Source organism: Macaca mulatta, chromosome 19 (assembly GCF_049350105.2).
Source record: "Macaca mulatta isolate MMU2019108-1 chromosome 19, T2T-MMU8v2.0, whole genome shotgun sequence".
Taxonomy (NCBI): domain Eukaryota; kingdom Metazoa; phylum Chordata; class Mammalia; order Primates; family Cercopithecidae; genus Macaca; species Macaca mulatta.
The window spans coordinates 13851199-13866027 of record NC_133424.1 but is presented as its reverse complement, the minus strand read 5'-3'; the positions used below and the strand labels follow the sequence as shown (position 1 = coordinate 13866027).

General features: G+C 51.5%; 1 protein-coding gene and 1 long non-coding RNA gene across 4 annotated transcripts in view; one reads left to right on the top strand and one right to left on the bottom strand.

Annotated features, from left to right (window-relative positions):
- The window catches only part of CACNA1A (calcium voltage-gated channel subunit alpha1 A), a 307938-nt gene that overhangs the window by 219680 nt on the left and 73429 nt on the right, over window positions 1-14829 (top strand). For all 3 annotated transcript variants that reach the window (XM_028839313.2, XM_077977500.1, XM_077977501.1), the window contains 5 exons: window positions 973-1436; window positions 2731-2869; window positions 4469-4598; window positions 10997-11056; window positions 12475-12581. In XM_028839313.2, coding sequence (XP_028695146.2) covers window positions 973-1436; window positions 2731-2869; window positions 4469-4598; window positions 10997-11056; window positions 12475-12581 — 900 coding nt within the window. The remainder of the gene's footprint in view (window positions 1-972; window positions 1437-2730; window positions 2870-4468; window positions 4599-10996; window positions 11057-12474; window positions 12582-14829) is intronic.
- LOC144336742 (uncharacterized) overlaps window positions 1-14829 on the bottom strand; it is a 171959-nt gene that overhangs the window by 138855 nt on the left and 18275 nt on the right. The gene's annotated exons all lie outside the window — the stretch shown is intronic.

The following is a 14829-nucleotide window of genomic DNA, read 5'->3' as shown; positions in this document are numbered from 1 at the left end:
ACCCGGAGGCTGAGATGGGAGGATCACTGGAGCCCAGAAGTTCAAGGCTGCAGTAAGCTATGATCCTGCCACTGCACTCTAGCCTGGACAACAGAGTGAGACCTTGTCTGAAAAAAAAAAAAAAAAGAGGCCAGGTGCGGTGGCTCACACCTGTAATCTCAGCACTTTGGGAGGCTGAGGTAGGTGGATCACTTTAAGGTCAAGAATTCGAGACCAGCCTGGCCAAAAGGGTGAAACCCCGTCTCTACTGAAATACAAAAAATTAGCCAGTTGAGGTGGTAGGTACCTGTAATCCCAGCTACTTGGGAGGCTGAGGCAAGAGAATCGCTTGAACCTGGGAGCCAGAGGTTGTAATGAGCTGAGATCATGCCGCTGTATGACAGAGCAAGATTCCATCTTGGAAAAAAGAAAAAGAAAAAAAGAAGGAAAAGAAGTAAGATGATGGGGAGTTGTGGAAACCTGTCAGTGGGCATGTGAAGGTCTTGAACTCTGACCAAGAATTGAACAGCCCCCTCTCAATTCCAGGCGCTACAGGGATCTGGGACACAGCTTCTCCCTGACCAAATTGTACCCTTTCCTTTTCTTTTTTTTTTTTTTTTTTTTTGATGACAGGGTCTCACTTTGTCACCCAGGCTGGAGTGCAGTGGGACGATCACAGCTCTCTGCAGCCTCAACCTCCCAGGCTCAAGCCTCCCAAGTAGCTAGAACTACAGGCACACACCACCACGCCTGTCAATTTATACATTTTTTGTAGAAATGGGGTCTCACTATGTTGCCCAAGCTGGTCTTGAATTCCCGGCCTTAAGCAATCCTCCTGCCTCGGCCTCTCAAAGTGCTGGGATTACAGGCGTGAGCCACTGTGCCCAGCCCAAGTTGTACTCTCGAAAGATGGAATCTTAGCTAGGATCCTGACCTGTTGCGTTTTATCCTAACTCAGTTGTTCGTTCTTTTTCATTCACTTGCCTTCCTCAGAGAGAACCAGGGCTCTGGGGTCCCTGTGTCAGGCCCCAACCTGTCAACCACCCGGCCCATCCAGCAGGACCTGGGCCGCCAAGACCCACCCCTGGCAGAGGACATTGACAACATGAAGAACAACAAGCTGGCCACCGCGGAGTCGGCCGGTCCCCACGACAGCCTTGGCCACGCCGGCCTGCCCCAGAGCCCAGCCAAGATGGGAAACAGTACAGACCCCGGCCCCACGCCGGCCATCCCTGCCATGGCCACCAACCCCCAGAACGCCGCCAGCCGCCGCATGCCCAACAACCCGGGGAACCCATCCAATCCCGGCCCTCCCAAGACCCCTGAGAACAGCCTTATCGTCACCAACCCCAGTGGCACCCAGACCAATTCAGCTAAGACTGCCAGGAAACCCGACCACACCACGGTGGACATCCCCCCGGCCTGCCCACCCCCACTCAACCACACCGTCGTGCAAGGTGAGACCCTCCGTCCTCACATCGCTGGGCAGGGGACCCGGCGTCCCTGGAGCCAGAGGCTCTGCTGAGTGACCCTGGACTGTGACCCCATCTCTCTGGCCTCAGTTTCCCCCCTGGAAAATGGGCATAGACGTAGTTTCCTACCCCACAGGGCTGTGGAACATTCAGTGAGATAATTTGAGGACAGTGCCTGGCACGGGGACGTGTTCGATCAGGTTAGCAATATCTCCTACGTCCTTCCTTCCCTAGGGGAGCCAGGAAGTCACCCCGTTTGAGGAGCAGTAGGGTCCTCTGATGGAAGCTTGAGGGGATCACATGATTGATTCTCTCGGCCCAGCACTGTCCAAAAGAAATGTAACACAGGCCACATGCAAATGTCAGTTTCAACTTTCTAGTCGCCACATTAAAAAAAGGGGCCAGATGTACTGGCTCATGCCTGTAATCCCAGCACTTCAGGAGGCCAAGGTAGAGTAAGCCAAGAGGGCACCACTGTGCTGCAGCCTGGGTGACAAAGCGAGACTCTGTCTCAAAAAAAAAAAAAAAAGAAAAAGTAGTGAACTGCTGAGTAGATGATGTCTTAAGTGCCTCTAGTGTCAGTTCTGTGTGAGAAATTTTCATGGGTCTGCTGGATGAAGGCTTTCCATGGTCCTGAGACCTAAGATCCTAAGATGTTGTCACTGTGCCCATTTTATAGATGTAGGGACTGAGGCTCAGAGAGGCTCAGCCTGCCCGTGCGCACATAATCTGGCTGGGCTGCAGAATGGAAGCTCCAGAGGCTGATAGCTCCTCCCTCGAGTCGAGAGCGGTGCTAATGGGGGCACGACGTGCGGTTTATGGGAGGTCTCAGTATTTCCATCTGTTCAATGGATCTCTTGGCACTGTCCCTACCTGCCTGCAAGTGAGGACGTGAAGGTCCAACAAGGATAGAGGCAGGTCTGTGTTAATATCCCGTGAGGGCCCCACCACACTCAAGGCTATGGAGTGGTTGAGAGCAGGCTCTCGGGGGCCAGGCCTCCTGGGTTTCAAATGCCAGCTCTGCTACTTCCTGCTGTGTGACCTTAGACAAGTCACTTTACTTCTCTGTGCCTCAATTTCCTCATCTGTAAATGGGGGATCAGAATATATCAACCTCAGGGCCATACAAGGGTTCAGTGATGTCATAGGATGCCTGGTATATACAGCAGGCGCTTTATAAATGTCAGCGGCTTCTTGCCTGCCCTGGGAGTACACAGGAGTTCCCAGAGACTTGTGGGAAATTGTGGAGGGAGCCCTGTGTTGGTTCTTGTCCCAACAGTGAACAAAAACGCCAACCCAGACCCACTGCCAAAAAAAGAGGACGAGAAGAAGGAGGAGGAGGAAGACGACCGTGGGGAAGACGGCCCTAAGCCAATGCCTCCCTATAGCTCCATGTTCATCCTGTCCACGACCAACCCGTGAGTATGGCCCCCAGCAAGGGCAGGGGGGCCTGGGGCTCCCACCAGGGTAGCGGAATTCAGGCCAGATAGAGGGCAATGAGTGAGTGTTGACCACCATGAGTCCAAGGGTACCTTTGAACAAACTGAAAACAGATGCTCCTTCCTTAAGTCATGTAAGATGATTTGTCACAATATACTGACTTTGTTGGAAGAGATCCCCTTCCTGCCCTCCGCTAGAAAATCATTGTCATAAATATCCAGATCTATGCTGTCTGTGATGTAAGAGGCACCCCCTTAGAAATGGCTGCCTTGTGTAGTACACAGCCTGAACAACTGCACATGGCAGCCCTAGGACCCGAACTCTGTTCCTAACCTAGACTCTGTAAGCGTTTAGATTCTGGGCGGACAGTCTCTGAGTTCCATGGCCTTCTGTCTTGGGCATCTTTGAAATGGATAGATTATTTAGGGGAGAATTATCCTGTGAGTGTCGTGGTGGCTCGGAGGTTATTTCAGAATTGAATGTCTCCCAAGGCTATTTCTTGAAAGCCTGACCCCTCAAAATGCTTCTTGATAATGAAGGATCATGTCAGATAAGATGGGGGGAAGCTGCTTTCTATAATCTGCCTCTTGGCAACTCACTCTGAGTAGTAATAAATAAAAGTACTTTTAAAATACTTTTTTATTTCATTGACTTATCGATTTTTACTAAGGAAACACTTATGTGGTATTTACTCAGTGCCAGGCACTGTTCTGAGTGCCTTAAAATTTTTTAAAAATTTCTCTGAGGTTGTTAGTATGCTTAGCTCCGTTTGACAGATGAAAAACTGAGGTCCAGAGACGTGAATTCACCTGCCCAAGGTCACACAGCAAGCCAGTGGGAGAGCTGGAGTTTGAGCCCAGACACTGGCTGTAGCCTCCTTGTTCTTAATCACTCAGCTCTGCTGCCATTCACACAACCTTATGGACTATTTGTTATTGGCTCCACTTATTAAGAGGTTAACTGGCACATCCCATTGGTACCTTCAAGGCTCTGATAAGGCCTGCAGTTCATAATTTCAATAACTAACTTTCTGGAGCCCCTATCATGAGCCAGGTATAGATTAACTCTCGGGTCTCACGATTTTGTGAAGTAAGCATTAGTATTATGGCCATTTTACAGATGAGGGCACCAAGGCACAGGGGGACAAGCAACTTGCCCAAGGTCACACAGCTAATTTTTAAAAAAGAAAGAAACCTACTTAACCCATAGATTCACAATATTGTTTGACCCTGGGACATTTAATATCGAAAAGGCTTTTTATCTCCTACAGAATTAAGGACCGTATTTCTTCAACCTAGCTTAGGGATCAAGATATTTCAAGAGGGTCGTTTGGGAGTGATAGGAACATTGCTAAACAGGGCATGTGAATGTCTTCTCTCACCAAGGTCCCCTCTGCCTTCTTGGGGTTCCAGGACCCAGAGAGGGCCCCCACCTGGAGGAGCTTAATAGTTTGTTGTGTATGAGGCCTTGGAGGTCGGAGATCTCAGGTAGTGGTAGGTAACATGAGATTATGGAAGAAAAATGTTTGCGAGCCTGTGGTCTGAGTGGACCTCTGCACACCCGTCTGTCTCCAACAGCCTTCGCCGCCTGTGCCATTACATCCTGAACCTGCGCTACTTTGAGATGTGCATCCTCATGGTCATTGCCATGAGCAGCATCGCCCTGGCCGCCGAGGACCCTGTGCAGCCCAACGCACCTCGGAACAACGTGAGTCCCACAGAGCACGCCCCTTCCTAGCCTGGCTCCTCTGCCTCAGGCCACTTTCTCCTGCATCCAAAATGCTATAGGTAGGGTGGGATGTTGGGGGCACCCCTAGGCATAGCCCTTATGGCTGTTGGTTGAGAGGGGAAGCTCTGATTCCTTGGGGATGCTCTTGGAAGTAAGACATTCCTTGATACAGTGGCTGTGTGAGCCTGGTGGGGAGGAGGTGGCCCAGAGTGGCTGGGGCTGAAAATTGCTGGATTCTTTAATGGAGGCGTGAGACTAACAGGATATGGATGTTGCACACTCTCTACATGGAATCGGGGGGTTACTGGGGCAGGGGCAGTGCTCAGAGGTGGTCCGCTCTGCAGTAGACATTTCCCTTTGGGCATGAAGCTCTGAAAGAAACAACTATTTGGTTCAGAAAGAGAGCCTAAGCTTTCGATTTTTATGAAAGCAAGCCCCTTTGCAGGTGATGGGTCTCTTGACAATCCCTGTTAATTGAGCACTTGCTGAGTCCCAGGAAGAAACTCAGCATGAACCATCCCGTTTCATCCTCACAATGCACCCCCGCTCCTTGCCCAGGCATCCCCACTTGACAGATGGGAAAACTGAGGCTCAGGGGAATGAAGGAGTGGTAAGTGACCCGTCCAGGGTCACACAGCAGAATTCCAACTCCGCATCCCCCAAAGCTCCCACTGCTTCCCCCCAGCTGTCTGCATTTACTAATCACCTACTGTATGCCACGGATGGGTGTGCGTAGCCCCTTTGAGTCCTGACAAGCAGGAATGAGTGCATGCTTGTGGTTGAGATGGGGAAACAGAGGCACCAACAGGCAAGGGCGTGCCTCAACCATGGGCTGTGGGCAGAGGCTTGTCCCCAGGGCCTGGTAGAGGGTGGACTGGTGGCTCCTGTTTCCCTCCCCAGCTCCCTCCCCCATCCCTTCCCTCCCAGCCCAGAGCCAAAGAAGTGTGTTTTCTGCTGGTCTGAGGCTCTGCTGCCCTGGCTAAGTAGGTTAGGACCCAGGCAAGGCTGGCAAGCCCCATCCCTCAAGCCCGCCCACAGCTTACCATGCACTTTCCCTTCCTTCCCAGGCCTGGCAGACCCCCCCGGGGACCCCATGGGGGAGATGGAAGGAAATAATTAGAACACAGCTCCCCGAGGAAGCCAGAGCCAGTGCCCAGCCTCCTCACAGCCGGCTCAGTTGCTTTCTGTAGCCTGGGTTCCCCCAGAGGCCTCCAGGAGCCAAGCATGGGGAGGGGGTGTCCCAGGAGGGGTCCACAAACTCCCTGCTGGCTGGAGGAGGCTGGAGAAGGCACAGGCATGGATGATGCGGGGGGCACGGCAGCTCCCAAGGCTGAAGGGAATCTAGGCAGCGCTCAGACCGGGCCCCAGGGAGTGTTTGCAAAGAGCATTCAGCTCCCCGGCCCCCTCCTTCGTCCATCTCGCAGTCGAAACTTCTCTACAAGAACACTGTGGCCCCATAACGTTCACACCACGTAACCGCCATCCAGGGCAAGAAATAGAACAAAAACGCCCCACGCGGCATGTGCCTCCTCGATCCCCCACCCCCACTGCCTTCCTTCCCTCTGGAGCTGCTGGGGACACTGTCTGGAGACATTTTTGGTTGTCACGACAGGAGAGGGGAGGTGCTCCTGGCATCTGGTGGGTGGAGGCCAGGGACGCTGCTCAGCACCCACCGACACGCAGAACGGCCCCCTCTCTAGAGAACGATCCTTCCCCAAATGTCCACAGAGCCCAGCCTGAGAAACCCTGCCTTACAGGTAACCACGACCCCAGCTTCTGGAATGAGCGTTTCTCAGCTTCTCTCTTTTTTCCCACCTGCACAGACTTTTTTTTTTTTTTTTTTTTTTTTTTTTTAAGAAACAGTGTCTCTCTCTGTCGCCCAGGTTGGGGTGCAGTAACGTGATCATGGCTCACTGCAGCCTCAACCTCCTGGACTCAAGTGAGCCTCCCAGCTCAGCCCCTCAGGTAGCTAGGACCACAGGCATGCACCACCACACCCAGCTAATTTTGAAAATTCTCGTAGAAACGGGGCTTCGCTATGTTGCCACGCTGGTCTCGAACTCTTGACCTCAAGTAATCGTCCCTCCTCAGAATTCCAGAGCCCTGGAATTACGGGCATGAGCGACCGCACTGGCCAATTCTTAAAAACTAGAATTTATGTTTGCTCTTCTGTAACATTCAATAAATGTGACACCTATGCTTCCCCTTGTCACCCAACATTGTATTCGCACTAAGTGAGTATATGTTGCTGTTGCAGGATTGATGGGCATTCTTGTTTTTTTTTTTTGAGATGGAGTCTTGCTCTGTCACCCAGGCCAGAGTGCGGTGGTGCAATCTTGGCTCACCGCAACCTCCGCCTCCCGGGTTTAAGCAATTCTCCTGCCTCAGCCTCCGGAGTAGCCGAGACTACAGGTGTGCGCCACCACGCCCGGCTAATTTTTGTATTTTTAGTAGAGATGGGGTTTCACCATGTTGGCCAGGCCAGTCTCAAACTCCTAACCTCAAGTGATCCACCCACTTTGGCTTCCCAAAGTGCTGGGATTACAGGCGTGAGCCACCATGCCTGGCCGATGGGCATTCTTTATGAGGCTGTTTTCAGATGTACTGGGTGGCATGGGGTGTGTTATCCATACCCTGTTGACAGATGTTTGGGTTGTTTCTAAGTGTGAATACTGTCCCCATGCCACACCCCTCAACATGTTTCCTGAGTCACCTGGACAAGAATTTCTCCAGGAGGCTGGATGCAATGGCTCACGCCTATAATCCCAGCACTTTGAGAGACCAAGGTGGGAGCATTGCTTGAGGCCAGGAGTTCGAGACCAGCTTGGGCAACATAGTGAGACCCCCCCCCCACCTCTACCAAAAAAAAATTTTTTTTTTGGTCGGGTGCCGTGGCTCATGCCTATAATCCCAGCACTTTGGGAGGCCGAGGCGGGTGGATCACGAGGTCAGGAGATCAAGACCATCCTGGCTAACACGGTGAAACCCCATCTCTACTAAAAAAAAAACACAAAAAATTAGCCAGGCGAGGTGGCAGGCGCCGATAGTCCCAGCTACTCGGGAGGCTGAGGTAGGAGAATGGCGTGAACCCAGGGGGCGGAGCCTGCAGTGAGCTGAGAACACACCACTGCACTCCCGCCTGGGCGACAGAGCGAGACTCCATCTCAAAAAAAAAAAAAATTAAATTAAATTAACCGAGCATGGTGGTGCACACCTGTGGTCCCAGCCACTTGGGAGGCTGAGGTGGGAGGATCACTTGGGTCTGGAAGGTGGAGGCTATAGTGATCTGTGTTCGTATCGCTGCACTCCAACCTCGGTGACAGAGCGAGACCCTGTCTCAATAAATAAGAATTCCTCCAGGGTATAAACCAAAAGCGAAGTTTCCAGAGCATAGAATTTGCAAGTGGTTGGCCTCAGTAAATGCAGCTTGAATGTTTACTAGACAATAAACACTAGTGACCCTTTGGGAGGCCAAGGCAGGTGGATCACCTGATGTCAGGAGTTTGAGACCAGCCTGGCCAACATGGTGAAACCCCGTCTCTACCAAAAATACAAAAATTAGCCAGGTGTGGTGACACACAACCATAATCCCAGCTACTCAGGAGGCTGAGGCACAAGAATCACTTGAACCCAGGAGGCAGAGGTTGCAGTGAGCCAAGATGGTGTCACAGCACTCAGCCTTGGCAACAGAGCAAGACCCTGTCTCAAAAATGTATATAAATAAAAATAAACACAGTGGGCCATGTGCCGCGGCTCACACCTATAATCCCACCACTTTGGGAGGCCAAGGCAGGTAGATCCTGAGGTCAGGAGTTAGAGACCAGACTGGTCTCTACTAAAATTACAAAAATTAGCCGGGCATGGTAGCATGCACTTGTAATCCCAGATACTTGGGAGGCTGAGGCAGAAGAATCGCTTGAACCCAGGAGGCAGAGGTTCCAGTGAGCCAAGATTGTGCCACTGCACTCCAGCCTGGGTGACAGCGAGACACCGTCTCAAAAAGAAAAATTAAAAAATAAATGAATGCAGTGGCCGTTGCTCCAGTAGCTCATGGGAACTCCTATTCTTCCACATCCTTGTCAACACTTGGTGCTGTTGGCTGTTTCATTTGGCTGATCTGCTGGGTGTGGAGTGAGATCTTATTGGGGTTTTGCTTGACATTTCTCTGTAGTGAATGAGATCAAGCACTTTTTTGGATTAGACAGGAAATGACATGTGCAAATAGATCAAAAACATCAAAATATTAGGCATACTTGAAACTAATTTATTGGTCTTTTGATTTCCTCCTGCACACCTTACTAAGCACTCCAGAATTAGATTCGCCTGATCCCCTGGCCTGCCCTTTCCCAACTCCCTCTCTTCCTTCTTTCCTTCCATTCATTCCTTTAGTATTTAATAAGCAACTACTATGTGCCAGGTACTGAGCTAGCCAGGGAGGATTGACAGGGTGTGAGACGGTCCCTGCACTCCCAGAGCCCACAGAGCACCAGGCCTTTGACCAGGCTGTGCCCACTGCCTCGTGCACTTGAAATACTCTCCCACCACCATCCCCTCTGCCCACCCAGGTCCTTCAAGCCAATCCCCTTGCACCAGCCCCTCCCTCCAGGAAGTCCCTCGCCCTGACCCCAGGCACTCTGGTCTCTGATTCCGCTTCAGTCACCGCACATAACAGGAATATAAGTTATAACCACACAGATCACAGAGCCCAGCTCCTCCAGGACCCAGTACAGCCCCAACTGTTCATGCATTCACTCAACAAACATTTCTTGAGCACCTACTGTATTACTGACCCTGTATTATAAGCTGGAGATGCCATGGTGACAGACAGACATCCCTGTCCTTGTGGGGCTGACATTTGGGTGGGGGAGATGGACAATGAGATTATCGGTAACTCTAACAGATGTTCAAGGAGTGATAAGTGGCCGAGGTTGTGGTGGGCAGAGGGAAAGAGAGACTTTGTAAAGAGGATCTCAAGGACCAGGAGATGGAATTTAAACAGTCAGGCAAGTCCTCACTGGAAAACTGTTATTTGAGCTAAATCACAAAGGAGGAGAAAGAGGGAATCAAATGGGATGTAGGGAAAAGCATTCCAGAGAGACAACAGCCTGTGCAAACGCCCTGAGGTGGGAGCATCTTGGGGGATAAGAGGAAGTGAGCAAGGGAGAGAGGGAGAAGAAGCGAGGGCAGGGAGCTGACTGGTCAGATTGTGAGGGCCTTGGGGAGGACTTTGACTTTTATCCCTGAATGAGGTGGGAGCCACGGAGGGTTGTAAGCAGAGGAAGGATGTGCCTCACTCGGGTTCACAGCGCCCTCTGGTGGCCATGTTCAGTAGTGCTCAGCCCTTGCAGCTTCCAGGTGGATCTGATTTGGGGTTTTTTTTTGGTTTGGTTTTGTTTGTTTTGTTGTTGTTTTGTTTTGTTTTTAGACAGAGTCTCTGTCTCCCAGGCTGGAGTACAGTGACGCGATCTTGGCTCACTGCAACCTCCGCCTCCCGGGTTCAAGCGATTATCACACCTCGGCCTCCCAAGTAGCTGGAATTACAGGCACACGCCACCATGCCCAGCTAATTTCTTGTATTTTTAGTAGAGACGGAGTTTTGCCATTTGGTCAGGCTGGTCTCGAACTCCTGACCTCAAGCGATCTGCCTGCCTCAGCCTCCCAAAGTGCTGGGATTACAGGCTTGAGCCACCGCGCCCAGCCAGTGTCCACCCCTAGTACCTAGCACCAGTCAGACACTGTGCCAGCACACCATCATCTTCATGCCTGAGTGACACCGGAGGTGTGCTATGGTGTGTCCTGGAGAGGGGCTGGGTCAGAGGGCGCCGCTCATCCAGGCAGAAACATCGGGCCTGGGGAGGGGGACAGGAAGAATCAACCTATCCTGGGAGGGGCCTGGCCTTGAGGCAAGAAAAGATGCTGTGGCGGGAGGTTGGCCCCAGTGTTTAAGAAACCACGTAGCAACTGTTTCTCGCCCAGGATACCCAGGAAAGCAAGGGTACTTGGGGATTAGATCTGTCACCAAGAGGGATGCAGTCAGCCCTGAACTTCTCTGGGGCCGCTTCTAATCCACTACAGGGCTTGGCGCAAATTTTAAAAGGCACCCTTCCCGCGGGTTAGCGAACCGGTCTAGGACAGTGATTTTGTTTGTTAGGATTTGCTGCCATCTGCTGGACAATTTCATTCACAACATACAAATCTGCGGTATGAAGAGATGGGAGGGGCCCTTGTGCAGTGCACACCCTGCCCAACTGTATATAGCAGCTGTGTTTCCTCTTCTGGGTAGAGACTCTGCTCCCCAGCGGGCAATCGTTAGTTTTACCGGGGCGCTGCTGGAACAGGCCAGTGATCCACTGCCCTCTTGTTTTTATCCCCAACAGGTGCTGCGATATTTTGACTACGTTTTTACAGGTGTCTTTACCTTTGAGATGGTGATCAAGGTGAGTGCAGATTATAAGTGAGAACATGCGGTAATTTTTTTTTTTTAAGCAAGTGCAGGGCTGGGCACAGTGGATCATGCCTGTAATCCCAGCACTTTGGGAGGCTGAGGTGGACAGATCACTTGAGATCAGGAGTTTTAGGCCAGCCTGGCCAACATGGTGAAATCTCATCTCTGCCAAAAATACAAAAATTAGCCAGGCGTGGTGGCTCATGTCTGTAGTCCCAGCTACTCAGGAGGGTGAGGCAGGAGAATCTCTTGAAGCCTAGGCTGCGATGAGCTGATGTGGAGACTGCAGTGAGCCAAGATCATGCCACTGCATTCCAGCCTAGGTGATAGAGTGAGATCCTGTCAAAAAATAAAAAAAAGAGCCAGGGTTCCAGGAGATTCTGAGCCTTCAAGAATGCCCTACCTCGAGAGGATGAGTCTCCCGGAGGATTACAAATGCCTGGTGTGGGCCGGGCACGGTGGCTTAAGCCTGTAATCCCAGCACTTTGGGAGGCCGAGACGGGCGGATCACGAGGTCAGGAGATCGAGACCATCCTGGCTAACACGGTGAAACCCCGTCTCTACTAAAAAATACAAAAAACTAGCGGGGCGAGGTGGCGGGCACCTGTAGTCCCAGCTACTGAGGAGGCTGAGGCAGGAGAATGGCGTAAACCTGGGAGGCGGAGCTTGCAGTGAGCTGAGATCTGGCCACTGCACTCCAGCCTGGGCGACAGAGCGAGACTCCGTCTCAAAAAAAAAAGAAGAAGAAATGCCTGATGTGTTTGAAGAGCAGCAAGGAAGCTGGTGTGGCTGGGCAGAGCGAGAGAAGAGTGGGGAAGTGAAGGACAGAGAGATGAGAACGGGGAGGTGAGGGGCAGCTTGTGCAGAGGATCACAGAGAGCGAGCTCTTTGGCTTTTACTTTGAGTGAGGTGAGAGCCCTCGAGGGTTCTGAGCAGAGGGGGGACTTGACCCTTGCCCTCTGGCATCTGTGGGAAGCCAGAGAACCTGTGAGCAGATGATCACACTGGTCCCCATCCCATGAGCGATGATGAGAGGGGATCAGGCTGGTGACCAAAGAAGAGGTGAGAAGTGGACAGATTCTTGGAAGGTTCTGGAAACACAGCCAGTGAGCTTTGCTGATAGAGCCACCCATGAGGGATTTGGGACAAAGAGGCTTCAAAGAGGGCCCCAAAGTTTGGATCTAAGAGCCGGCAAGCCAGAGCTGGCTTCCATTAGGCAAAGAGGGGCCGCCTCATGGGGCAGGAGCTCCCCACTCCTCCCCGGAGTCCTCTGGCCACTGCCCATCCCTGCAAGATGAGGTGGCTTCATTGGCTTCCCTGCCTGTCCCCGAGAGGCTAGAGAGTGGGTGGCAGCACCCCAGGGTGGGGATCAGGTGGGGGTTCTGAGCACCCTCTCTTCTTCCCCAACAGATGATCGACCTGGGGCTCGTCCTGCATCAGGGTGCCTACTTCCGTGACCTCTGGAATATTCTCGACTTCATAGTGGTCAGTGGGGCCCTGGTAGCCTTTGCCTTCACGTAAGTCTCCTCTCGAGGCCTCCACTTGCCTCTTTTCTCCCAACCCCCAGCCTGGGGCCACCCATCGGATTACAGGACGTGTTCTCAGGGTCTAGGGAATGGGTGTGTGGGCTCTGGGGACCTGTGAGATATCAGCATGCCACCAGGAAGAGCTTCGATTGGCTTTTTGCATGTCGTCCGTGGAGGAAGAAGGGACCCGCCCCCCGCCCCAACCTTCTACCTCCTCGCACAGCAATGGTCCTCAGCCACATCACGGGCCCCTTGCTGTGCTGCTTTCCGTAGACTAGCCTCGCCGGAACATCTCATCCCCCTACTGCTCCGCAAGTGCAACCTAAACCGCTGTCTCTTTGGAAAGTCCCTAAAGAGACAATCAGGAAATGAATGTGCATGAGAATTCTGACCCCCTCCCCGTGCCTGAAGGCCCCGTAGTTGTAGACCCGGTGACTCCCTTTGTGTGTCTTTCACTTCTCCTGGCAGTCCTAGGATTCTCTGTCCTCTGAAAGGTCATGTGTCATCATGCAGCTCCAAGATGGCACCCCAGTTGTAGGCAGCCATTTCAGGATGGCACCCAAACACTTAGCAGTCATCCCAAGATGGCATCCAAGTTCTGGGTGGCCATTCCAAGATGGCGCCTGAGTTCTGGGCTATCATTCCAAGATGGCCTTTGAATTTGGGGTGGTCATTCTTAGATGGTCCCTGAGTTCCAAGGTGACCTTCAAGTTCTGGGTATCCATTCCAGGATGGCCCCCAAGCTCTGGGTGGCTATTCCAAGATGGCCCCAAGTTCTAGGCAGCCATTGTAAGATGGCCTCTAAGTTCCAGGGTGGCCCCCAAGTTCTGGGCAACCATTCCAAGGTGGCATCCAAGTTCTGGGTGGCTATTCCAGGATGGCCTCTGAGTTCTGGGCTACCATGATAAGATGACCTCTAAATTCTTGGTGGCCATTCTTACACGGTCCCTGAGTTCCAAGGTGGCCTTTAAGTTCTGGGTAGCCATTCCAAGATGGTCCCCAAGCTTTGGGTGGCTATTCCAAGATGACCCCCAAGTTCTGGGCAGCCATTTCAAGGTGGTACCCTAGTTCTGGGTAACCATTCCAAAATGGCACCCAAGTTCTAGGGCAACCATTTCCAAATGGCCCCCAAGTTCTGGGTGACTATTTCAAGATGGTACCCAACAGCTGAGTGGCCATTAGCCATTAAGGCCCTGATAGCAGACTTAGCAGTACATTCCTGAAGTTCTAGACATTTGGAGCAGGATGAGAAACATCTAATAAGTCTTTAATCTAGAAACAAATCTTGGGGACCCCGGCTGTGCCCATCATGATGAATCATTCCCTGAAAGGTTTTGAAAGGATCTTGACCCACTCACTCCCATAGTGAGAAAATCAGGGGCTTCCTCCTCAGCCGATCTGGAGGGGCCCTTGAATGGTCTCCCTCACCAAACAATGAGGACTTGGTTTGTCAGGAGGACCAAAATGGCGGCCCGTTTCCAGTTAAAGGGCTATAAAGTAGGCCACACTTAGATTCTTCTCTGGGAACACAATGAGGTCAAGTCGTGTTAGAACAAAAAGTCTCCAGAGTTTCTGGATGCTTCAGAGCTGGAGATCTGTCATGAAGGTTGGGAGGCTGATTGTATTTCTTTCTCTTTCACTCCTTCCTCCTCTTTCTCTCTTCTCTCTTTTTGTTCACTTACTCTTCTTTTCTTTTTCTCTCTCCTCCTCTCCCTCCCCACCTCCTTCCCTCTCCTCAAAGTTTTTGACTACTACCCTCTAGTATCTATTTAACTACTAGAGCAAAGCATGGTGGCTTACACCTGTAATCCCAGCACTTTGGGAGGCTGAGACAGGCAGACTGCTTGAGCCCAGGAGGCCAAGACCAGCCTGGGTAACATAGGGAGAACCCATCTCTTAAAAAAAAACAATTAGCCAGGCATAGTGGTATGCCTGTAGTAGCAGCTACATGGGAGGCTGAGGTGGGAAAATTGCTTGAGCCCAGGAGGTCAAGGCTGCAGTGAGCTGAAATCATGCTGCTGCAGCCGAGTCTGGGGAACACAGGAAGACTCTGTCTCAAAAAAATAAAACTTTTTAAAAGTTAAAAATCAATGAATTCGCTATTTAGAGTATTACTCTTTATATGGTTACTGAATAATTTTAATAGTGATGAGTACAAAAAAACAGGTTTAGCAAGCTGTTCTGTAGGTTAAAAAGTAAATAAATCAATCAATAATTAAATAAAACAAAATACAATGCA